At 32.2% G+C, this 25862-nt stretch overlaps 2 protein-coding genes across 4 annotated transcripts; both read left to right on the top strand.

The window, feature by feature from the left end:
• Positions 1–7443: 7443 nt before the first annotated feature.
• LOC108194178 (uncharacterized) lies at positions 7444–18595 on the top strand. 2 transcript variants are annotated; one of them, XM_017361091.2, is made up of 5 exons: positions 7444–7774; positions 7846–8039; positions 9986–10307; positions 12896–12991; positions 18019–18595. In XM_017361091.2, the coding sequence occupies exons 1-5, from the start codon at positions 7664–7666 to the stop codon at positions 18052–18054; spliced, it is 759 nt and encodes a 252-aa protein (XP_017216580.1). In that variant the 5' UTR covers positions 7444–7663; the 3' UTR covers positions 18055–18595. The 2 variants fall into 2 exon arrangements, with proteins under 2 accessions (XP_017216580.1, XP_017216581.1); XM_017361092.2 differs by having other exon boundaries at positions 9986–10312; positions 18019–18490.
• A 3769-nt stretch (positions 18596–22364) lies between these two features.
• LOC108196877 (E3 ubiquitin-protein ligase SIRP1) lies at positions 22365–24639 on the top strand. 2 transcript variants are annotated; one of them, XM_017364353.2, is made up of 2 exons: positions 22365–22527; positions 23204–24639. In XM_017364353.2, the coding sequence occupies exon 2, from the start codon at positions 23243–23245 to the stop codon at positions 24407–24409; it is 1167 nt and encodes a 388-aa protein (XP_017219842.1). In that variant the 5' UTR covers positions 22365–22527; positions 23204–23242; the 3' UTR covers positions 24410–24639. The 2 variants fall into 2 exon arrangements, with proteins under 2 accessions (XP_017219842.1, XP_017219843.1); XM_017364354.2 differs by lacking the exon at positions 22365–22527 and adding an exon at positions 22630–22846.
• The last annotated feature ends 1223 nt before the right edge of the window (positions 24640–25862 follow it).

Raw genomic sequence — 25862 nt, 5'->3', positions numbered from 1 at the left:
TAAATTAATCATTTACAAATTAAACTAATAAAATATAATTAATTCTGAACCGGATAATCTGACGCGATACGGTGAAACTAATATCTGATTAAACGGGACTAGAACAAGAATAGTTTTTTCATGATTCAAAATATCGAATATATAACTTGATCTTTAACAATTGAACATGATATGCCACATTGATCACTCCTAATAAATACGAGTATCAAAATATTAAAAATGTGAGTTTGCACAAAGCTAAAAAAGTAACTACACGACTAATTGAACTAAATATTTTATGGTTTTATGAACTTCATGATGCCTAACTCATATCTACTCTCTTTTTGCTATTTGAAATTCCATAAAATCATTTGTTTGAGATCTGTTTTATAACGATTACATGAAAAATCATTAAAAGTCTTAATAGACAAGCTCAAAAAACTAATTATAGAAAATTAAAATTTTATAACGAGATAATGTTATAACATACTGTATCAAAGTAATATTCATCTAATATTTTTAAATTAACAATAAAAATACAATACATTGAAGTACTATATAATTGATATGAAAAATAAAAGGATAAGACACATCAAAGGTGTCAGAAATTTTTGGGGTGCAATTATATGGTTAATAGTTCAATTGATACTTTTATAATAAAATAAGGTACATGTCTTTTTACGTACAACATATGTTTCAATTTTTATTTATACAAAATGTGTGCAACATATGCTAAAAAGAATGTGTTGATGATCCATCATGTATCACTTTAACAATTATGCAAACGTACGCTCAAAAAAGAAGAAATAAATGTAGGGCGACGCGTACCACACATCTTCATTTAATCATGATTTAGGATATCGTAATTCACATATCAAAAACAGGTTTTCATCAAAATCATGGTATATTAGTTGAAATAATTTAATAATTTCAACAATAAATTACAGATACTTTTAATGAGGTATAATATATTTAAAATTTAAAATTTCAGTATTAATTTCGAATATAATTTTGAACATTGATAATATGATAATGGTCTCTATATCCTAACGAATTTGAATATAGAAATATCAGTTCAAATGTAGTTTTTGATCTATAATTTTTTTTAAAAATATACTCCCTTCGTCCTATTTTAAGTGATCTTATTTGACTTTCACGGAGATTAAGAAAAAAGTAGTAAAAAAGAGGAAATTTAGTTGGAAAATGGGTAAAATGGTGGAATATATCAAAATTTAATAATAGATTTGAGATAGTGATGGTAAGTAGTGAGTGTAATAGTGTTTATTTAATATAAAAGAGTATAAAATAGAGAAGTAGTGTGTGTAATAGTGATAAGTAGTGTTTAAAAATAGTAAGTATAATAAGTTCATTATTTTAGTTAGAGATGTCTCAAAAAGGAATAAGGGTCATATAAAATGGAATGGAGGGAATAGTACTTATTATTACTATTAATGCAAGCTTTCATATATTACATTTTTCATGTTTACATATTTTGTCAAAAAGTAAAACGTAATAGTTACGCTCGAAACAATATGATGACACACGGATATTATTTAAAACATAATACAAACTCAAGGTCCGTACAAGAACAATATAATGACATATGAATATTATTTAAAATACAGCAAAAACTAGAGCCCCGTGCCTCGTACGGGCTTTTATGCTAGTATATATATAATAGCCTAACAGGTTCGTGTCAAGCCTCCCTCCTGAGCAAATAAATTACCAAGCTCCGAACCTGAGCCTAACTCCGAACCTAATCTCATCTCATACATATAAAAAAAGATGTTATTCATAAGACTCGAACTCAGGACCTCTCCGATACAAACACATCACTCAAACCACTTGAACTGCACAAACAATTAGTTTGTTACTCAAAAGCATTAACCACATACTTTAAGACTTTATATTTATATTCGTTTCAATATCTTATTTATTTGAGATAAGTTATTATTTCAGTTAAGTCTCATATATTGTTTACATGATAGATTAATATCTATAAATTAATTATTTACGTAAATAAATTTAAAATTGAAAAAGAATATGAATAATCGGGTTCGAGCCATGATTCAGATTTCTAAAAATAGATATAATTTATATTCGAATAAAAAAGAACGAATTCGAATCTAACTTAATAGTTTAAACGAGCACCGATACAATATTATAGAAATTTTAAGTCATGAATGTGAGAAATAAGCACAAAAACTGAGGTTTAAGCGAGCATCTTTGAAAGGAAAAATTGATGGGTTTTCAACATGGACTATGTCATATTAATTTCTTTTATTATAAAAGGCGATTTATAAAGAGATTACAATATTTTGGAGAACACAAAATAAGGTGATGGAAAGAATATTCCTATTTAGAATATTTTTTAATTTTAAACTTATGAATTCAGAATTTGATGTGTAACTAAATCGTTTTTTAAAAAAATTATAGATTTAAGAATAGTGACAATACATCAAATTTGGTGTCAGAAAATATATCTAAATGATGTAATTTTGATGATATATGTATTTGAAATACTATAACTTGTGATATGAAGGTGAATTTAAGGAAATCCTATATTGTTAATCAAAAATCAACCATATAATAATAAAACGCGTTTACAAGAACTACTAAAAAGATTTGAATTATAAATTTTACTTGATTAAATAAAATAACACAGAGAAATAAGTTATATATATTAAAGTCTTAAAACTATAATTTTTAATATGCCATCATTCGATATATAACATACCAGTTAAATAAAATGAGTCAAACTACAATTAAATTAATCATTTGCAAATTAAACTAATAAAATATAATTAATTCTGAACAGGATAATCTGAGGCGATACGGTGAAAACTAATATCTGATTAAACGGGATATATCTTTAACAATTGAACATGATATGCCACATTGATCACTCCTAATAAATACGAGTATCAAAATATTTAAAAATGTGAGTTTGCACAAAGCTAAAAAAGTAACTACACGACTAATTGAACTAAATATTTCATGGTTTTATGAACTTCATGAGGCCTAACTCATATCTACTCTCTTTTTGCTATTTGAAATTCCAGAATATCATTTGTTTGGGATCTGGTTTATAACGATTACATGAAAAATCATTAAAAGTCTTAATCGACAAGCTCAAAAAATTAATTATAAAAAATTAAAATTTTATAACAAGATATTGTTATAACATACTGTATCAAAGCAATAATCATCTAATATTTTTAAATTAACAATAAAAATATAATACGTTGAAATACTATATAATTGATATGAAAAATAGAAGGATAAGACACATCAAAGGTGTTAGAAATTTTTGGGGTGCAATTATACGGTTAGTAGTTCAATTGAGGCTTTTATAATAAAATAAGGTATGTATCTTTTTACATACAACATATATTTCAATTTCTATTTATACAAAATGTGTGCAACATATGCTATAAAAAATGTGTTCATAATCTGCTTCATCATGTATCACTTTAACAATTATGCAAAAGTACGCTCAAAAAAGAAGAAATAAATGTAAGACAACGCGGACCACACATCTTCATTGCACTACACCAAATATGGCCTATTGCAACACCAAGAAAACGTAATATTAGGCCCCAAAAGTGTTAAAATATACTATATTGTAACATTTTTGTCAAAAATCAGCGTTGCGTTTACTGCCGTTGCAATAGACTGCCGTTGCGTTTTTGATACTTTTTGAATCATGATTTAGGATATCGTAATTCACATATCAAGAACAAGTTTTCATCAAAATCATGGTATATTAGTTGAAATAATTTAATAATTTCAACAATAAATTACAGATACTTTTAATGAGGTATAATATATTTAAAATCTAAAATTTCAGTATTAATTTCGAATATAATTTTGAACATAGATAATATGATCATGGTCTTTGTATCCTAACGAATTTTAATGGAGAAATATCAGTTCAAATGTAGTTTTTGATCCATAATTTTTTTTTTGAAATATACTCCATTCGTCCTATTTTATGTGACCTCATTTGGCTTTCACGGAGATTAAGAAAAAGGTAGCAAAAAAAGAGTAAATTTAGTTGGAAAGTGGATAAAGTGGTGGAACATATCAAAATTTAATAATGGATTTGAGATAATGGTGGTAAGTAGTGAGTGTAATAATGTTTATTTAATATAAAAGAGTATAAAATAGAGAAGTAGTGGGTGTGATATTGAAAAGTAGTGTTTAAAAATAGTAAGTATAATTTTTGTCAAAAAAAAAAAAAAATAGTAAGTATAATAAGTTCATTATTTTGGAGATGTCTCAAAAAGGAATAAATGTCATATGAAATGGGACGGAGGGAATAGTACTTATTATTAATGTTAATGCTATTAGGTTGCAAATATTACATTTTTCATATTTACATATTTTGTTAAAAAATAAAACGTAATAATTACGCTCGAAACAATATGATGACACACGGATATTATTTAAAACACAATACAAACTCAAGATCCGTACGAGAACAATATAATGACACATGAATATTATTTAAAACACAGGAAAAACTAGAGGCTCGTGCCTCGCACGGGCTTTTATGCTAGTTTCTAGTAAATCAAGATCATATGTTTGACTAGGTTCTAAACGAGTGTTATAGTAGATTTTGAATTGAATAATATTTGTGTACTATAAATCAGAAAAAGATTTTGAAAGTTAAAATAAGCCAAAAAATAATTTGAAATAAAAAATTAATAGAATCAATGATTCACACTATCATATTTAGAACATGTTTTCCTAATAAGTATTTCGATCAGGAGTGTAATTATTTTTTTTATTGATCTCAATTTTGCTTTTACTAGAACTCTTTTTTTTATGGTTTATGATTTTCACTTAATCTAACTTGTCCTTTAATTGCCTATTGGAAAAGTGTCATATGTTTCCTCTCTCGGCATTTTTAATCTTGCTGGATTCTCCTACAAAGTTATTACTAAGTGGGTCCAAACTTTCTGTTAAGCTTCTCAAGCTTCTTTTCATCAATAATTTTGTTCTTAATCCATGAGTTTTTGCTATTTTCTTCTAGAATTTGTGCAAATTACATGTTCTCAAGAACATTCTTTGAATGCTTCCATTTAGCAATAATCTCTTACATTTTTTTAATTGCTTTTTGAGAATCTCTTTACTTTTTAGAACTGCCACCAATTCATCTCTGACAACACTAATCTCCTTCTTGAATTTCTCAAGCTGGACCAATTTTGTTTCTAGTTGTCATTTCTCTCAACAAGCAAATCATTAACCCTTTAATTCTGGAATATTCTTTGATTAATTATTTTAAAGAGAATCTAAAATTGTATATCTCATTAAACATATTATCAATAATTTGTTTACATTCAATCTTAGTCAAATCAGATGTGTTGATGATTTTTATATGTCCGCTACTTATAGGGATGAAATCAACCTCATCATATTTTGCCATCAAGACTAGGTTGACAAGCAAAAGCAACTCATCATCGTAATCACCTCCATCAGCTGCCCAATCTCTATCTTCAGTTATGAATGCCCTCTTATTTTGTTCAAATAGCTAAAAATACTTCTGTCTATAACCAACATTTCCAATTGATGAGCTCTTCTTCTCAAGTGGAGGTATTCTGCATTCATCATTTGAGAAATGCCCAGTCACACCATGGTTATAGCATTTGAATTTTAATCTGTCAACCAAATTTGAGGATTTTGATCGACCGCCTCTTCTAAATGGTCAAGGAGCTGTAGCATTTATCTTAAACTTGAGTTTAGAGAATTTTCTGGTCAGGAATGCTAGATGTTCATCAATATCATCTAGCTCATCCTTAGTGGAGGATTCATCATCTTCCTCAATGAGCTTGCCTTTGCCTTTTTCAATATCTGCCCTACATTTATAAGAATCCATGATTGGTACTGTAGCTTTAGCAGCAGCAACAGATTTCAATGCATTCTCATGTTCTTCACTTTTCTCAGAATCAAGACCCTGGTCTTCTCTTTCTTAGAGCCTTTTTCCAACTCTTCATCTTTCCGAGTCTCAAGTTCATAGGTCTTGAGTATACCATATAGCTTATCAAAGATATACTCATTAAAGTTTTGAGCTTGCCTTAGAGATATGGTCATTGACTTAGAAGAATAACTATCATAATTAAACGGCAACAGGAGCATAATAAAAAGCCTGAAAAATAGACAAAAAAAAAATCAGAATCAATGAGCATCATATTACGATGTTTAAACACGAAGATCCCTTTTAGATCTTTTATCAAATAAGAACACTGCAATAAACATTTGATCACAAAAAGCATATACAATAACTCTATAAACGAGTTGAAATTAGACTGTTGTGAGATAATTAACCAACAAAATAACCAAAAAAATAAGAACATACTAGATCCATCTCCCTAATTTATAAAATTCAGTATTACACCGATTATAATCAACTTCAAGAGCACTATGAACAAATATCAAACGCCTGAAAAGAGAGGAACAAACATGATTAAAATCAATACAATTCTATTAGGGTATTAATCCAACAATATATCAAAAATTGTATCTGTCACGAGAAAGTGCACAGTAGAAAGAGAGACGAAAACAAAAAGATAAATGAAAGCAAAAAAGTTGAAATTCAAATTTTGAAATAAAATGAGGGGAAGATGTGGTGTAAGAAACAGTATTTATTGAGGATAAGGTGAAGATAAGACAAATATATTTTTTTAATGAAACCCAGACTTTTAGTTTGAGAAGAAATCGTGTATAACAGGTGATAAAGCTGGACACTTGTGAAGAATGGCAAGGTCTGTAGTTTGAATGGCTGCGAAAGGTAGGCACTGTGAAAAGGACTCATATTTGATATCAGTATATATATATATATATATATATATATATATATATAATTAATTTTAATTAAACATATATTATAATATATATATATATTATTTTTGATATTTATCCAAAATTTCAGAAAATTAAAAAAATAGAACGGAGATATCTGAGAGGCGCCACGCCGCCACTTACACGCCCATCGCTTCTCATTTATACAAGTATATTGATTTTACATAAAAATAAATTAAATACAAACTCGAAAATTGAACTCAATTTATTGATACATTCTACTAAAAATAATTTAAATACAAACATGAAAGTTTAAGTTACGGATAACGCTTATTTATTAATTTTTGAAAATTATATGAAACATATATAATATGTTATGTTTCAAAACTTCTCATTTTTGTAACACATTATGTGTTTATAAAACACACTTTGATTATAATTTGGATTATATTTGTTAATTTAAACAATACTTTAATCAATATAATTGCAATTAGCTTAAAATAATGAGTCCTACAATCTGTTATCCACCGAAACCCATCTCTCAATGAGGTCATACAATATGTCAAAATCACAAAAAATACACCTGTGTCACTTGTAAGAGAAAAAAAAAATGATAGAAAAAAATTAAAATATAAAAAAGCAAATTAGCTATGAAGATGTAGGAAAACAGATAAAAAGAAACAAGCTTTGAATTAAATCACAAGAATCGGAAGGAAAAGGCGAGAAGCAGGTAACCGGAATCTCCATCTTCTCCATCATCGCAATCTCAATCTCCAAAAAAAATAAAAAATATATAAAACTGGTCGCGCATTGAGTGGAGTGTGTATGTATCGCGAATATACGTACATGTGGATAAATCGGTTGCGTTGAGGCTTGATTGATGAGGCTTTGTTGCGGCTGTTGTGGCGAATTCAGCATTTCCGTTATTTATTCCTGGCTTCGTGATTATGATAGGATTCAATCCTTCGCTGTCATTCTCATCTACATCCAAGTAATCACTCATTCATCTTCTCTTTTTTCAACCACTTGTTCTGTTTTTAATTAGTTTTTATTTGTGATTAGATTGGGTGTGCTTTGATTGGAGCGCTTGGAGCTCTGTACAATGGCGTTTCCTTGATTAATTTGGGGATTGGCTTGTTTGCGCTTGTGGCTATTGAGAGTAGCAGTCAGAGTCTCGCGAGAACGTATGCTGTTCTGCTTTGCAGTTCTGTTTTGCTTGACATCTGTTGGTTCATTCTTTTCACACACGACATCTGGTTCGTAGTCGTTCCTCTCAATTCACTTGATTAATTTGAAAATTGTGGTAGTGACATTACATACACATCAGACTGCTTAGACTGTGTTATCATTTTGATTTTTTGAATTATGTAATGCTTGCTATCGTATCTTTGGAGTACATGTCCTCACTTACCTCAAGTGTTTGAGCAGGCTCAGCCTCCTCTTCAAGCCATATTAGGGTCCAAATTTAGCATTTGTCATATATGCTAGTTAATCAAGTGTTTGTTGAACTATTACCTATGTAACTTCATTAATTGTTCCTTTAAATTTGAATCCACAAATTTTGAACGACGACTTTCAACTTATTGTTTCTAGTTATCTAATCCAATAGGCAAATGGTTGTTATCCGTTGCTAATAAATGTGCATAGCGTCTAAATTAATTAAATCTACATGTGATATCACTAAGTATAAAGAGATCATGGAACCTTATTTCTCAAGCCAAGCTTACAGAAATGTTATTGGTTTTATGTATTTTTTCCTCCGTCCAGAAAGTAGATTGTCAGTGTCTGTCTGCAAAATATTTAGTTTCCGACTGAATTTTAGACCTTGATCCAGAAATATAACCTGCCCCATAAACAAGATTTGGGACTTAAAATTTGTAAAGGTAGGTTTGAGTTTAAGGCCATGATCTGTTGTAAAATAGTGCACCATTATATTTTAGCACGAAGGATGGCATGTTAGGAATTAATTTTATGGTGCACTATATGTACTGCGGATGTGTATATGAAGAATACAACGTGGTTGCTCTGAAATTGCCAAAATTTACAAATGTCAACTGTTTAGGGTCAGGACCAAGTCTTTATAGGCAAAGTGGAGTGACCATAACAGACTATAGCTAAGATTTGTTTTTAGTTTCATGGCATTGTTCTTTTGTGGTGATTTATTGAAATAGATATAATGAAGTGGTTATGCTTAATGGTAATTTCAGATGATAGAAGCATAGCTTTATTAAATTTTAACATTATGACAGTGAAAGTTGATTGCAGTGAACAGTTTGTTTTTTTAAATCTTATCCATGTAATGTCCTGGAATTGAAAGTATCTACAAAGATCCATTGATTGATATGCACTCTGGGCTTAATACAACTTGGACATGAATAGGCATAAGTGATGACCCATTCATAATTTTTTATGAATTTAGACAAACTTCCTCCTTTTTATGATAATGGAATTATTTCTTGACATTAAGTTTAATGCAACATAGTTTAATTAGATTAATAGGGTAATACTTTACATAGATATATGATATTCCACCATTTGAACCCACTTTAATAGTTCTCTAGTGGGACACAGTGTGTAACAGGACCAGTATGCGAGACATTTGTGTGTGTGTGTGGGGGGGGGGGGGGGGGGGAGGTTTGATAGTTATGTGAGTATGCTAATCAATTTGCAGCAGAAGGAATGAAGGGTATATGAATATTTAAATATATAAGTAATAGATTTTGTGTACAGGGATATTTCTATATACTTGCACCCTGGCTCCCCCTCTCTCAACATTAGTATATCTGTGGAAAGGGAAATAACTCACCCATAGGTATTCTATGGTGAACCTTATAATATTCTTGGTATCTAGTACAATCGAGCTGATCGTTATACATTAAGCCTCTCCTTTATGATTAGCATCTCCTTCCGTATAGTAGGACATATGAGTGATACTCTATTATGAGTGGCAATGCCTTGCTCATGTTTGACATATGTACATTGTCACTATGTACCATAAAGCTCAAACTGGATAGAATGCACATATTTGCTTTAATATCACGATTAGGAAAATGCTAATGGTAAAATTTGGAACCAAATCTTTTATATCATAATCAGTTATATTTAATATACAAATAAAGTTAATATGTTGAATACGGGATTCTACTCTTTATACTCATAGTTTAGAAATCTTACTTATTAACACTGTTTTGTGCGTATGCAGGACAATCTCTTCAGAGAAATATGGGAAGTTAATTATCTTCTCAGTGAAGCTTACACTGCTAATGCAAATTGTTGGTTTCTCTGTAAGGGTATCCTCATCGTTTCTATGGATTCAGATGTACAGATTGGGTGTATCACATGTAGACCATAGCAACCCCCAAGAGGCAGATATGGATCTGAGAAATAGTTTTATAAATCCGTCAACTCCTGTTATTGTAAGGCAGCCCTCGGGTTCGGATGATGTTCTAGGGGGCTCTATATACGATCCAGCCTATTATTCATCTCTTTTTGAGGATGGTCAAGAACATGGATATTCATTCAGGGTAAGGTATTCTTCACTTACCATGTGATAAAAATCACTTTGTAAGTTGGTACTTTTTGTTTCATTAATTTATTTATTTAATGATAAGGAATCTAAATTTTGTTTACTCTGTTCATTACATCAATTTTTATGATAAGCATCCACCAAAATAAAGTTGGAAGTTGTTTCTTAAATATTTATTCTGGTAGATGCTGTTTTTCACCTAGTGGAACTAGTTACTGTTAAGTCTATAACTTGAACCACAAAAAACACCAGTTATACTAAAGTAGTAGCTTATATAATACTTTAAAGTACCTGAACAATTATGTCATGTTTGGTTGGCATGAATGAAATTGGAAAGAACATAATGAAATTTGAACAATATTATGGGTAAATAGTCAAAATTTTCATTCCTTCCTCCATTCCATTTCCCTAACCATAGTTACAAGGAAACGGGTACGCTGCCACGTACCGCGATCCAGATTGTTTGGACCCGATACGGGAGCAAACGCGAACGGAAACGTTCGGGGTCGCGACCCAGATCGCCGGAAATGACAACCCGCAAGAACACACTTCATTGTTGTTCTGAACAATAGATCCATATCTATGTCATATGATAAGTAGTTTATTTTATCAATAAATGTGTACTTTTATTTCTTATTCAATAACTTTTTCTTTAAAAAAAATTATAAATGTATAAATTATCAACAAAAATTGTATATTATAATGGAATTTATATATATAAATTATAGAATTCTTTTTAAAAGGACCAATCGTACCTATACGTTCCATCGTACCGGATTCGCTAAAACTAGTGTTCCGCGTACCCAATTTCATTCCCCGTTTCGAATCTAACCCCGTCTTATGTAACTATGTCTCTAACAAACCAGACTACAACTCAAACCCCCCAATTTGAGAAGGATGTTCCATTCTCCATTATACACATTATCTTCACAAATCTCATTATAGAAAATCTGAATTCATGCATTTTTTTTTTCGAAATCTTCCCTCCTACATGAATTGGTTCCCTTTAATTTTATCATTCCATTCCGTTCTCCCCAACCAAACACAAATTAAGATTCTTAAAGCTCATTGTTGTTTGGGCTGAAACATACAAATTAAGTCATAATTCAGTTGAGTTGCAACATTTTGCTAAATGATTCTGATAATTTGATCATGAACCTTGTATATTAGCAATATACTCTTTAGTTTCTGATTTCTTACATTGATAGTATATATTAACAAGTAAGCACTTAGTTTGTGAAAGCATACATTGATATCATAAGCTTAGAAATCTAGTAATGTGGACAGTGTGGAAATTGTAATAGTCCTTCCAGACTACTAGAATTTTACAGACAATATACTATCAGTGTATTGGTAAAGCATATCCGCTGATATAGAAGTTGAAAACAACACAGCAAGGAAAGAATTGCATGTCTTATGGAATATATTAAATCAATTGTGAATGGCTAAAACTAATGATTGGGCAGTAGTAACTGTATAAGTAACGAGCATATGAATACCATTATTAAATAAACAATCTGACAGTCATCATTGGTATTTGTGCGTGTTGGACTTTGTGCATGTTTTCATTGTTAGCTTTATTTTGAATTGTTAATTTTAGGCAGGAGTTCATAGCTGTAATAGTAATAGTGGTTGATGGTTCTTTCTGTAGACTTGGAGTAGAGGTTAATCGTTAGTTACTTGTTATTAAGTGAAGGGACATGTGTGTTAATTAGCTCAGTCAATTTTGAAAGTAAAGTATGTAGAACCTGTATGACCAGATGTTAGAGATGCAGGTATGTGTGGATGACAGGTACGATTTCATCAGTTGCAAAAGAAAAGATTTGCTAATAAAAGAGAATTCTAATCTACAGTCCATGTATGTAACATGCATTGAAAATACTCTAAATTTGGTTTCCAGACAAATTGCTTAGCAATTACTATTATGATATTATTGATACTTCATTTGTTCTTATATTGCATCTTTACTTTGCTCGGTGGTGTTAAATGCATATATTGTAATTTATATAGATGTCATTATTTAAGTATCTTTGAGATTCTAGCTTATTAATTAATCTCAGCTGATAATGTCCCTGCAACAAACTTTGGTAAACATAGGAGATCTATCCTGCAATATGTTGAAGTGTTGGTTGATATTAGATCCACTTATTGGACTAGTTTGCTTTGAGAGTTTACAATATTAACTAACGGAGTTGAGATGGATCGAGTTTCTAGGATTTATGTTTATTTGTTTTACCAACACAAGCTTGAAGGAAGTTTATGTATATAAGAAAGGACATACAAGCATCAGAAATTTTTCAAAAGAATGTCTAGCAAATTATGCTTCTATAGTTTTTCTTTGAGTGGGAGATCAGAAAATCAATGAGTGTCTTGAAAATACCATATTAAAAATTAGCTTCTACTCTGATCGAGTTGAAGTCCGATTTTATAGTTTATTTCTGCCTCCCTCTCTCTGTCTATATCTCTCTTTCTATATATATGCCTACATGATTTTGTTCCCTTTCAAACAAATTAGAATTTTTTGTAAAGTTATAAATGGGTGGCAACTTATTAATTTGAAGTTTTATTTTAAACCATTATATGCAGAGTGACAACCAAAGGTTTGGTGAAGGTGGATCTCTACCTGATGCCAGTGCTTGTTTGCTGAAGCCATCCATGAGCAAATCCTTTCAGACTATAAACGTAAGTTTTTCAAACCATCATCATATATTCACGACATATTTTTCATTGTATATGAAGCATCACTTTCTTTCATGGTGATTTAGTTGAGAAGAAGCATACATAAAGTGTCTGAGACAAGATGGTCCACAATGTTGACTATACTTCAGTAAAACAGTGCTCTCATTATATATAACAATTAAGTTATGCACAGCTCGGGCCGATGAAAAAAGAAAAGTTAAAAAATAGAACATTTTTTTTTATCTTTTTTATCATATATAATATAGAGAAAAGTGTGTTTTGTGTACCTACATTTTGGGCTTTACAACACTTGCAATATTGAAATTCAAAAACCTACTGTTACAATATAGCACTTGAGGATTCCCCTCAGTTTTTATACTTCTGTGAAGGAAATAGAATTGAAAAAATGGTATATGTCGCGTATTTGTCTATAAAATAATTTCTTTGATAAATGTATGTAGAAATAAAATAATTAAATAAACAGATTACAGGAATTTAATAATCTATAATCTTAATATATGAAGCAAAAAATAGACATGTTTAAAATATAAATGAAGTAAATTATATTTTATTTTATATGCAATTCTTGAAGGATTCTAATGATGTAAACCATTTCAATCATTTTATAATGTACTAAAATATGATTTTTATTTAATTATATGTGTATTTGGTAACAGTTATTACATCATATAAGTAATAGCATAATATATTAGCATTAAAAACAACTTAATTATTGAACCGTATTATATTGATAACTTTCATCGAATAAAAAATATAAAAGTATGCTATATATGTATCTGTTAACATTTATGTCTTACTGTTATTGTCTTACTTTATATCCTGGTGAGGTCCAGCAATTTTCACCTTGTATCGCTGGTTCATGTTATGTACTCAGATTAATTATTAATGTATATACTTTTGCGTATACAAAAAAATATATCATTGAAAAACATAGATGCCAACATGATTATTTAATCAGCAAAAAAGAACGTGAATATAGTTTTATATTAAAAAATTAATATCGAACAAGAAATTCAATTATTACATGATCGATAATAGACTCTTTGCATGATTGTATTTGGGATTTTAATAGGATTCTAATGAAAAAATTTATAATGGTTTGTTATATAATTTATAAAGTATTAAATATGAAAATTTATGAAGAGATGATGAGAAAATTATTTAATGACAACGGTAATTTAGCTCTTTCCAATACCATTGCCAACCAGTTTTATAAAATTGCAGCAGCAGCATCCTTCTCCTTGTACCAATAGCATCATTTGAAGATTTATCTTTGACTTCTCTGCATCCTTGGTGTGAACTCAAAGATACACTCAAATTTAAATATTCATTTTAGTTTCATGATTTTACACCATGGTTTTTCCATGACTTAGATTGATGCACTATATGTGTATTCCATTTTATGAGTATATGTGAATTGACTCCCTTAATTTCAGGATCAAAACCAAGTACCACTCGGCTTATCAAACTGAAAAATAATTCCCATTGTATTGTTATTTTGCGAAATAGTATATTACACTTTGCAGACCTATAGTTACTGTTGACACTTTGATGTCTACCTTTTTTCATAGCAGTTAACATGCTATAGTTTTACTCTCTCTTTTCTCTTGAGGCTTGTACCCTAAGAAGTAGTATAGTACTCGTTCTTTTATAAATCTTGTTTTAACTTCTTCTACTTGATGAGAAAGGAAAAGACTTATATATTCTATATATGTGGTTTTTCACAGCAAAAGTCGATTACCATATGCATGTGAATTACATAATAGATATATTAATTTTGAACATATTTTTTATGTTCCTACTTCCTACCATATACATACATAAATATATGCTCACTATACATATATATACTAACTATGCATACGTATATACACATATATTAGTTTTAATCAATTTATATATGCATAATCACACACCATACGTGCAAGCACATACCAGGTTCATTTTAACTGAATAAAAGAGAGAGGAAGAAAAATTGAGATTAACATGTGCATGTTGGTTTTGAGTAGGATCTTAGAACTTTTTTTATTTTTTTTCATTTTATTCAGTATGGACAAGGTTTTGATTGATTGGTTTTTGCTCCACAAGTCGACTGTCTAGTCGATCGGCTTTTCAATGACCCTCTGAAACAGACTGTCCGTGACTACTTACTTGTTGTGACAACAACTCCTTGCTTTTTACCTCCAAATCAACATGGAAATGCCTTGCTTCCTCCCTTCTTTCAACTTGATACGAAACTAGGAACTAGGATTAACTCCACGATTTTCCAAAACTTTTGTTTGTTCTACCTAAAAAGAAACTTGTTATTTATAAGGTGCCGAAAGTGATCTTTTGTCAGTTTGTTAATTTCCAGCTTACGACTTAAAATTGACTTGTAAGTTCAACATGAGGTAGTTAGGAGGTTGTTACTTGACAGAGAACTATTTTTACCTACACATATAAGTTTTAAATTATCTACACATATTATTTTGTAAGGTATCAAGTTACATATTTATATGAAGTATTCAAAATAGCATATAACAGAAAAGTTACTTCCACTTATAAATCATTCCAACAGATTGAGATGAACATAGTGTTGAAATGGATGAATCTGCCTGATGTTTGTCATCACTTATGTTTTTTCTGCTCGGACATGTTTAATATTTGGTACTTGGGTGTTATAATGTAGTAACTATGCTTAGTTTGAACTTGTTATTCTATTACTTTAAATACAAAATACGAAGTTGATGTGTTCAGTTATATTATATATTTCATCTGGTAAATATATGTATATCGATGAGTCAATGATTAGTCGACTAGAGAACTCATGAGCCTCCATCATCTTTACAAGAAAAAGCTCTGGCTAACTGAATGGAGATGGAAGTAAATAGACTGATATAGTTTGGGATGAGCGATCAATTTTCACAGATTAATTTGATGTTAGAGAATGATCTTGCTTTATTTTTGTCAAACAGGTTTTGTGAGATCAAAAAATTTGGGGGGGGGGGGGGGGGGGGGGGGGGGGGGTCATCGGTTTGTGCTTTAGAGGGAGGAGAAACTAGAAGGGGGATGAACTTTTTTTTTTTTAATATAGTCTATTAGATTAACAGATGTATCCAGTGGGGATTTAGTTATCACTTGTCAACGTTTAGGAGATATGCATTAAAAGTTTGCAGTGATATGCTAATTATATGGATGAGCATACTATACTACAAGCTTATAGCATATGCGATTCCTGAGTCTTCTTTAATATTTATATTTTTTTTAAATATTTTGAATAATTAAAATAAATTGAAATATAATAATATGTTCTGTTTGTATTTTTAGAAGTAACAATATTAATGTTTAATTATATTATGTGGTTTATGGATTTTGAACCTAAAACTTTTGGCAGTATTTTAGATATTAAAATATTGATATTCTTTAGTACTAGATCAAACCGCTATTATCTATTCGTTTAAAAGATCCAGAGGATATGCTATAGCTGACCATACTAAAGTACCAACCAACTAAACATTTTAGGGCTTTAAAAATGTAGTAGCGATGTAAATTGAAAATATAGCAAGTTTCATTCTTATCTTCATCATACGCAGTTGATTACCTTGTATTTAAGATTAGTATGTCATCTGAAAAATATATCTATGCACATGGAAAAAACTATAAATCGATACCTACTCTAAAGATTAAGAGAAGTGATTACTTTTTGGTGGGGCTCTCGTGCTGTCCCAACTTTAAAAAATATAGTAATAATGGGAATAAGTTAATATCAAGTTTATATAAAGATTTATTTAAACATTCTATGAAGTTTTATATGGGGACTGGTTGACTTACAAAAAATTCTGTACGGTTGACTTACAAAAAACTCTGTATGAAGCTTTGGTTAGAGCTGTAAATGAATCTACTGGCAAACAAACTAGATCTCGAGCTCAATAATGTGTGTTTCTTCGGTGTGTGCAAACTCTTGGTTATTAGTATGAGGAACAGGAGCCTAGTAGAATGACCAACTCGAGGGGCCGTTTGGGTTAGCTTAAAAGAAGTGACTTCTTGCTTAAACTAAAGAAATGGAGTAGAAGTGAGAAGTTAATAAGTTAATAAAGTGTTTGGAAAAGAAGTAGAAGCTCAGAGAGAAAAGTTAGTATTCTTAGCTTCTTAAAAGTGCTTCTACTTGTTTAGACAAACAGGTCAAGAAAAGCAGAAGCCAGAAGCAGCTTCTGCTTATGCTAACCAAACAGGGGTAGACTAACTATCGTTTTTAAAGAAAAGAGGTGTAGTTCATATATATAAAAAAGAGAATACTAGCTTGTCTCAAAAAAAAAAAAAAAAACACGAACGAACCTAGCTTGATCGATATTCACCTAGCTTGCCAGATAGAAAATTTACATGCTTTAGTGTTCAGTACATGAAGGGGTGAATATTGATCAAAGGTTGTGAGCTGGGGTTAAGATACAAAAGTTATATTGTTGTGTTGTAGCCCAACTTTTCAGTATAATTTGCTTGGTTGAATTAGCAATTATAGCCCTTGGTTTCTGATAGTCAAAGTTGAGCAATTATCTTACCTGTTATCTGACTATGTATTCTCCTCCGCAACCTTAAACCTTTCAAATGTGAGAAGCATTATGTATTTATGTACTGATCTGATCATTAAGCATGTCTTGATATGTGACAGCTACATTTATTTGAGTAATACTTAGATTGATGGTGCTAGATAGCTTCCGAAACGATTTGTTGGAAATGAGGTGCTTTGGCTGTCTACTGCATGTGCTTGTTATTTTTGTTTTTCCACCACACCCTGACCTGGTAATGTTGTGTTCAGAGTGTTAGCAAATTTGACTTTCACATCTACTGTTGCTGCTTAATTTCATGTATGTGTCCTGGTTATAGATTGATTGAAGATTGCAATGTGGGTGTTAATGTTTGCTCACTAAAACTGAATTTTAGTTGAGAGTGAATGGAGGATAAGAATAGTGCAACGTGGATGTTAATGTTTGAATTCATCAAATGATTTTGTTGTTTCTTGTTTTGATTTGCAGGATAATAAAAATGCAATGAGAAGAGAAAGTGTATGAATGGGATCATATTGTCTATAAGATCTTTTTCCTCTTACGTTTCTCAGATTCTAATTGGATGATTATTTCCTTGCACGATTTCTGTGGGTGGTTTTGGAAGCAAGCAGTGTACAGTTGCTCAGTTATATTCTTTCCAGGATGGAGGTTGACAATTTTCAAACTAGTAAAGGCTGTGAAGAAGTCAAAATGAAGACTTAGGCCGTGCATTTGGGATGAAAATTTAGACATAGTAGTTCCCTTTGACATCTATGCATGCTATGTCCTCAGTTGCTTTAAGAGGGTTAGGTTCAGTTCCTAGAAAAGATTTTTGTTAGATAATATTGGCTGCAGAGCATATGGCAATCTGCTTCTTGAGCGGTTGATTACATTATAAGAGGTATTTGAATCGTCAAGGTTATAGTTAAGTAAAAAGATTTAAGGAGTTGCAGAGGCTTAATTCGAGTTTGTTTTTACACCTAAGCTGCTGCTTTGAATTATATTTTGTTCATTGACGAGATTAACAAATTATTTTAGTTGTAAATTTTTGACAAAAGATAAACAAGCAGTACAGGATGTCAAAATCCAAAGTCTAAGCATTTTTTTTTTTTTTTTTTTTTTTTTTTTTTGTCAGGATCTACATACTCGTAGATGAGTTGTATCATAGATACAATAGCCGCATCAGGGATTACTTTCATCCAATAAAGTTTATCATCTAACCGAAAAATACGCAAAGATATCTCCGGACGTTTAGATAATAAGACTTTAAAGTCTGATAAGAAAACCCGTAAGGTCTCTCTCCAAGATCCTGAAAAACAAAGTAAGCAAAAACAAGCATAAGAATGATATATTAAAGAAAAGAAGTATGTTGGAGGAAAATAAACCCAATTATGACATATAAATCCTGACAAAAATAATTATAATAATATAACATCTTATTCAAAAATAAGAATTTTAGAACTAATAAAAATAAGATACAATTATGAAAAGTGATAATGTCTAACCAAAGTAAGAACTTTGGTTAGACACGTAGTACTAAATAAATCATAATACATACTAATCTATCTTATGAGAACAAAAATACAAAGTCTAAGCATTTGATCTCGAACATGCAAACTTTAACTGGCGGTGTGTAAATCGCGTGCTAGTCAATAGTCATTGGTAGATGGCCCTAGTCTTTAGAATAATTATATTTTATTGATCGTTCTAATACGTTTTATATATACTATTCTTAATTATTTCTTCTGAAGCGAACGCGTCTATTACATTTTAGCTAGGCCCCTTGCAAGAATATATGGTGGGAAAGGGTATATTGCAGGAGAGAAGCTTCTTGTAATGGTATAACTAAGGTTTGTAAACTTCTACCGATGAACAATGCATAAATTCATAATAAGAAACGTATTGGAGGAAAATTAATTGGTTTCATTAATTCAGAATTAAGATATAATTACACGCACGCCTCTGACACGCGAAATATGCATGTGTTTAAGATTGAGGATTATCGATAATAGTAAAGGATCTTGTATTTGATAAACCATATTTGATAAACCATAACACGTGACTTTTATATGTTCTTGTCTCTTAAACCACGTCGTCTACCCAAGATATAAATATCGATTTATGATTTGTTCTTTCATTTCTATGTATTGTTGTCTCTTAAATCACATCGTTAATGAATAAAAAAAAATTCGTGTCTCTTAAACCACATCGTCTACCCAAAGTATAAATATCTGATTTATGATTTGTTCTTTCATTTCTATGTATTGTTGTCTCTTAAATCACATCGTTAATGAATAAAAAAAATTCTACTGTACTTGATCGTGATCTTCCCATATATCATCTTCATTTAACGAGTAAAGCGACATCAAGGATATATGTTTTTTATTGGATGGTGGTCAAGGATCTTTTCCGGTAATTGGCTGATGGTGACAGCGGGGTTAGCTGTCATGGGTGGTAACTGAAAAGATACACTAACTTCGCAACTAATGTGATGCTTGAGCAAGGAGACATTGAAGGTGTGACGGATCTTAGTTTTATCGATATTTCTCAATATTTGATAAGGGTTATAGACACGACCTGTAAAATTACATTTTTTTTGTTCTTGATGAACTGTTTCTAAAAAGCCTAAATTTTGAGGAAGACAAAGTCGTCTTCGTTAAAGGAACGCCCATAACAGTGCTTATTTGCATAAAGAGTCATCCTTTCTGGGGATGAATTTAAGAAGGGTTTGAAGGTCGTTTGGTGCGAGAACTGGTAAACAGTCGCGATTTTGGTATTCTTAGCTTGGTGGTAATTGATGCTTGGTGCGTCTTTGCCAAAAGAGCTTTCTATGGGGACATGTTATTTACGGAGTGATAGGCCCTATTTTACCACCACGAAGCCGTCATAAGAAGTCAATTAACCTAATCTTTCAAGTTTCGATGGCAAAGGCATCGTAAGTACATCTCTATACAATGATTGAGACGTTTACTATACCCATCTGATTGGGATGATACACTGTAGTGACATGTGAGCCGACCTAGGGTTGAGAAGAGAGCCGACAAGAAATGGCTAGTGGAAATCTTATTCCAATCCGAAATCAGGATCTTCAGGGACCATAGGACTTGACGACTTGATTCAAGAAATGCTGAGCTACTTGAGTTGATGTGAAAGGATTACGAAGAGGAATGCGGTGACCAAATTAGGGGTATTTGTCAATAATGACCAAGATCGTGCCAAAGCCCTGCAAAAATAGTAGACTCTTAATAAAGTCCATGATTACAATTTCCCATGACTGATCGGGAATTCGAACGGGATATTAGAGGCATGGGGAGCGAACATGTCCCTTTTAAAGCGTTGGCAGACATCGCAAGATCGGACAAATACAAATACAGTAATGTCCTGAAGAACTGATGGCCATCGAAATAATTGAGTGACTCGCTTGTTAGTGACATTGATACCAGAATGGCATTAATACCATATCATGTTAGCTATAATCTATTGTTACCAACATAAAGCTTGTCTTTTCAAAGCTAGTCACCATCGACGATGACATAATATGGGGCCAAAGTCGTGGTGACTACAAGTTGAAGTAGGGTTAAATGGTGTTTTGGTCACTGAACTGACCTACAACTTTCACTTGGGTCATCGTACTCAAAAAACTGTCAGTCAACTGATTATACTGATAAAAATTTTCAAATAGGTCACTGCCCGTTAGTAACATTAAAACTTGGACGGAAAGATGAATCAGCATGTGATGTGGCTTGTTTCCACCAACGTGGCATTCGGGTCATATGACCGTTGCACCCACCTGCCATTTAAAACCCATACATCCATTCTTTTCACTCATCACCCCTGCATCTTTATCCTCAGAATTAAGGTTCATGTCTACATCCAAAAGCTCCTCAGCATCAAACGCTTCTGTTAACAATTCATTGAACTCATATAAAAGCTATAGAAACTGTTTTGGTGTCCATTAGTAACTTCGTGTTCATCAACGTTTGGTTGAGTAACACAAACCTCAATACCCGATCGAGTCCGTATCATGGTTGCAATTAGGGTTTAGATTAGTTAATTTAGGGTTTAGATCAATGAGATACAGATGGGTTAAATTATATGAATTGGGGAGATATAATGGTCGGGAGTTTTATTACTTGGGTCGGGTCATAAGACAGTTGGGTGGTTTTTTAGTGGGCGGGTTAAAGAGCTGATGTGACAGCACATGTGTGAGAATTTAACAGAGGACCGTCTATAGTCAAAGGGTTTTAACGGTTGTGAAATTTTTATCATGATCGATGAGTCGATTGATTATTTTTACTAGTTAAGTGACCTGACTGACAGTTTTTTGAGTACAATGATCTAAGTAAAAGTTACAAGTCAGTTCAGTGACAAAAAACCATTTAACTTAGTTGAAGACTTGAAGTAGGATTGGGATGGATAACAGGGTCTCCCGGAAAGTCTTGAGATCCTCTTTTCATTTTGGAATGATAAGTGATATGGTGCAATTTTCAACGGTGTCGTTAAATTTCAAATATGTAAAGAAAATTATATCATATCTAATATATTAAAGTAAGCTAATATTAGAATATTTGATCCTAATATTTAGTTTTACTTTTAAAATTCAACAAAACAAAGACAAAATTAGGATAAAGATTTTATTTAAGAGGATGCAACCCTGATTATATTCATATAAAATCTAGAATAACAATGAAGAAGTCCATATATAAGTTCCCAAAGTGCTCCAATACAAATAATATGACATAAAATTTAGTAATGAGAAAGTGGTTAAAATATAGGCAATCCTAGACCACTTGTTTAAATGTTCCAAAGAAATACTAAAAAGACATGGAACATGTATATGTAGGAGTAGTATTATATTATATGTATATTACATAGGAGTTTGTAATAGAAAAGAAAGAATCAGAATAAAGAAAACAACAAAAACAAGAAGAAGAAGAGGCGGGAGGGAGGAAGGAGAGATCCCCAGGATTATTTGCCTGCCTTCCTGAATCCTGCCTGGTAATATTCTATTCATCTTTGCATTTCTGTAAATATTTTTATAATTTTTTATTATTATTATTGATATTGAAATTCAAAGCTGGCTGGCTTGGTTGACTTTTTGACAACTAATAACTCGTTCATTCATTTTATTACAGCTCCTTCCAGATTGTTCTAATGTCTATGTTAAGTTGATTGTTTCGTATTCAAATTCTACCTCTCTCTTCAACCCATCTACTTAAATATAAATTTACTTGAGATTATAATCTGTTGATCATTTTATATGGTGTTTGGAGCTGATTTTTTCATTTCTTTTAGCTGATCAATAAAGATTCTAAAGGTTTGTCATCTCCTTAATTTGATCATCTTTTGCTTTTTGTTTATGTGTTTTATTAATCTGTTGCTACCCTTTTCATTGCTTGCTTTTTAGCTGGCTGTGCATCTGCTTTTCACTTTTTTTCTGCTTTTTCTTTTCTTTGGAATGGATGGATGATTATTCTTGTAGCTTTTTTTGTCAAGTGAATTGATTATGAAATCATTTTAGTTAGATCTAATTATGTAAGTTTTTTTGGCTGAGATTTTGGATGCTAGTATGTTTTGGAATTGGAGTAGTTGAGCTTTTAGAGGATGAATTTGAGGGGTTTTTTTTGTGTTTGATTTTTGATGTTGCTGTTGTGATCTTGTTATCTTGTTACAGAAGCCCAGAGGGTCTATCGGATTAATCGAAACAAAAGTTATGGATGAGAATAGAGGTGATTCAACTGGTGGCTTCTGGTGTCATATGTGCAGCCAAATGGTTGACCCGATCATGGAGGTTGAGAGTGTCAAATGCCCCCTTTGTCAGGGTGGTTTCGTAGAGGAAATTGAGACTGCCCCTGTTGCCAATGCTTTCCGTGGCAACAACCATTCATCTGAATTTGGAGGGCTGGAAGGCATGGATGCTGATCGCTCACTTTCCCTTTGGGCTCCTATTTTACTTGGTATGATGAGTAATCCTCGTCGTAGGCGTAGAGTTAGGCGTTTGCCTGAGGATGATGATGATGATGAAGTAAGAGGTGGAGATGAAGAACAGGAACACCATCATCGTCATCACCATCATCATCCTGAAGGGGAGAGTGAACTAGATCGAGAACTGGAATCCATCATTCGTAGGAGGAGGAGAAGCTCCGCAACTATTCTTCAACTCCTTCAAGGCATTCGAGCTGGAATACAATCCGAGTCAGAAAATAATGGTGAATCGGATAATGAGAGCAACAGGGATCGCAGTAATAATAGAGAAAGGGAGCGTGTGATCCTAATCAACCCTTTCAATCAGACCATCATCGTCCAAGGTGCACATGGCTCAGGCAACAGCACTGGAAGTCAGAATCCAGTTGGATCTTTGGGCGATTACTTCATAGGCCCCGGGTTAGACTTGCTTCTGCAGCATTTAGCCGAAAATGACCCTAACAGGTATGGCACTCCACCAGCACGGAAGGAAGCGGTGGAGGCATTGCCTACTGTCAAAGTGGATGGAAATCTGCAGTGCTCGGTTTGTTTGGAGGACTTTGAAGTTGGGGCTGAAGCAAAGGAAATGCCTTGTAAACACAGGTTCCATAGCGAGTGTATTTTTCCATGGCTTGAGCTGCACAGTTCGTGTCCTGTTTGCAGGCATCAGTTACCTTGTGACGAGTCAAAGGTTGACAATATCAGCAGCCATGGCATGGGTGAAACTAATAATGGAAACAGTAGTGGTGAAGGTGATGCGGAAGGGACAAATGGAACCCCGAGACGATTCAACGTCCCTTGGCCATTTAGTAATTTGTTCTCATCCTCAGGGTCCCCAATTGTGAATGCAAACTCATCTTCAACAGGGTCGTCAACAAATGCATCTGGAAATTCTAATCGAACAGAGGAAAACTGAGTACGGTTATGAGCCTCTTGTCCTACTCTATATATCTTTTAACTTGTGTAAAAAGTACTCCAGTTGCAAAGTTGATATCTTGAATCGAATTTGATATGTGTAATATGCATCTATACTTGCATCAAGGCTGTTTCGCCTTCTCAGCAGAATCACTGCTCGAGTAAACTTTTCATTACAGAATGTACAGTTTCCATTGAGTTTATGAATATATGCTTCTTTAATTTGGTTTATCCAATGTTGTCTGTATTAAGCCTAAGCTTATCTACAGATCAACTTTTCGATTAAGTTTGTTGCACATTCTTGATTCAGTTCTCAGCGCATATAGGAATTGCGCAATCCTTTTGGTGCAATTCCTGTACTCCATCCACCCTTTGGTATAAACTTTTTTCAGAGTGATAATTTAGACACAAGGCTCTCCTTGCCACCTCTTGTGTTGTGGCCAAATGTCATGAATATCAATCACAATCTTTTTATATACTTAAAATTACGCCGACAGGATGCCACTGGACTTATTCTTCTTCACTTGGGGATCTTTTTACCAACTTTGCTCTAGTTTTTTATGTGGCCAAAATGCTTTTGTTTGCAGTTGTACATCACTGTCACAAATATGATACTCTAGCATTGTGTAATGTATATTTGCCAGTTTAAGACTTGTCAATTGGCCCGTCATATTCAATCAAGACGGCAGATATGATCATTCTAATACCACAACTAAACAAGTGACAAGTTTTCTGGGGGAAACATCTAGGTTTTGACTAGTACCAAGATTCTTGGACTCGTGGTCGAGTAAAAATCAAATTTCTGAGTCTAAATTTAACTGGAGTAAAGTCATATACGAGCTCATTGTAAAAGCAAGGTGTTCCAGACCGACTAATACAGCCACATTAACATCCAATTGATCCCGTATATAGGACTACAAATAGCCATAATAATCATTTTTTCCATGTTATCCAACCATATTCTTAGAGAGAACAAATACTATTCATTTATCAAAAAGATGTTCAAGTTAAACTATGTATAAGATTTAAATACAGTTAATTAGCACTAGTTAAAGTTATATTTTAAGACCAAAACCAACTCTTTGATCTCAAATTGTAGCAGTGGCTACGGCAGTTTCATCTTTTGCGTAGAACTTGCTCTTAATACCTGCAAAATCAAGTTATATAAAACTTTTCCTGTGCCACCTTGGAGCTCTCTGACGAATTAGACTAATCTCATGGTCATTTGATGATTTCAAATTCTCTACTCTTGATGTTCCTAGTAGCATGTCCCTAACATTTTCTAATAAAAATATGGGCCATCTGACCTGCGAACGCATCTGCGCATGCACAGATCTGGCATCTGGGTAATGACCAGTAAACCACAAGTTTCACACCTGTGCGGGCAATTGATGATTTTCCTACCAAAAGCTATCATAAAAGAAACAGCAGACTTGAAAATCTCATGCCACAGT

This window comes from Daucus carota, chromosome 7 (assembly GCF_001625215.2).
Source record: "Daucus carota subsp. sativus chromosome 7, DH1 v3.0, whole genome shotgun sequence".
In the NCBI taxonomy this organism is placed as follows: Eukaryota; Viridiplantae; Streptophyta; class Magnoliopsida; order Apiales; family Apiaceae; genus Daucus; species Daucus carota.
Note: the sequence above shows the minus strand (reverse complement) of the source record. Positions and strands in the feature narration are given on the sequence as shown.

Bases quoted from the DNA above. Each gene is read 5' to 3' on its own strand.
- LOC108196877 (XM_017364353.2), top strand. From the start codon at position 23,243: ATGGATGAGAATAGAGGTGATTCAACTGGTGGCTTCTGGTGTCATATG.
- LOC108194178 (XM_017361091.2), top strand. From the start codon at position 7,664: ATGAGGCTTTGTTGCGGCTGTTGTGGCGAATTCAGCATTTCCGTTATT. The intron at 8,040-9,985 runs GTTCGTAGTCGT...GTGCGTATGCAG, and splicing joins CTTTTCACACACGACATCTG to GACAATCTCTTCAGAGAAAT. The intron at 12,992-18,018 runs GTAAGTTTTTCA...TTTGATTTGCAG, and splicing joins AATCCTTTCAGACTATAAAC to GATAATAAAAATGCAATGAG.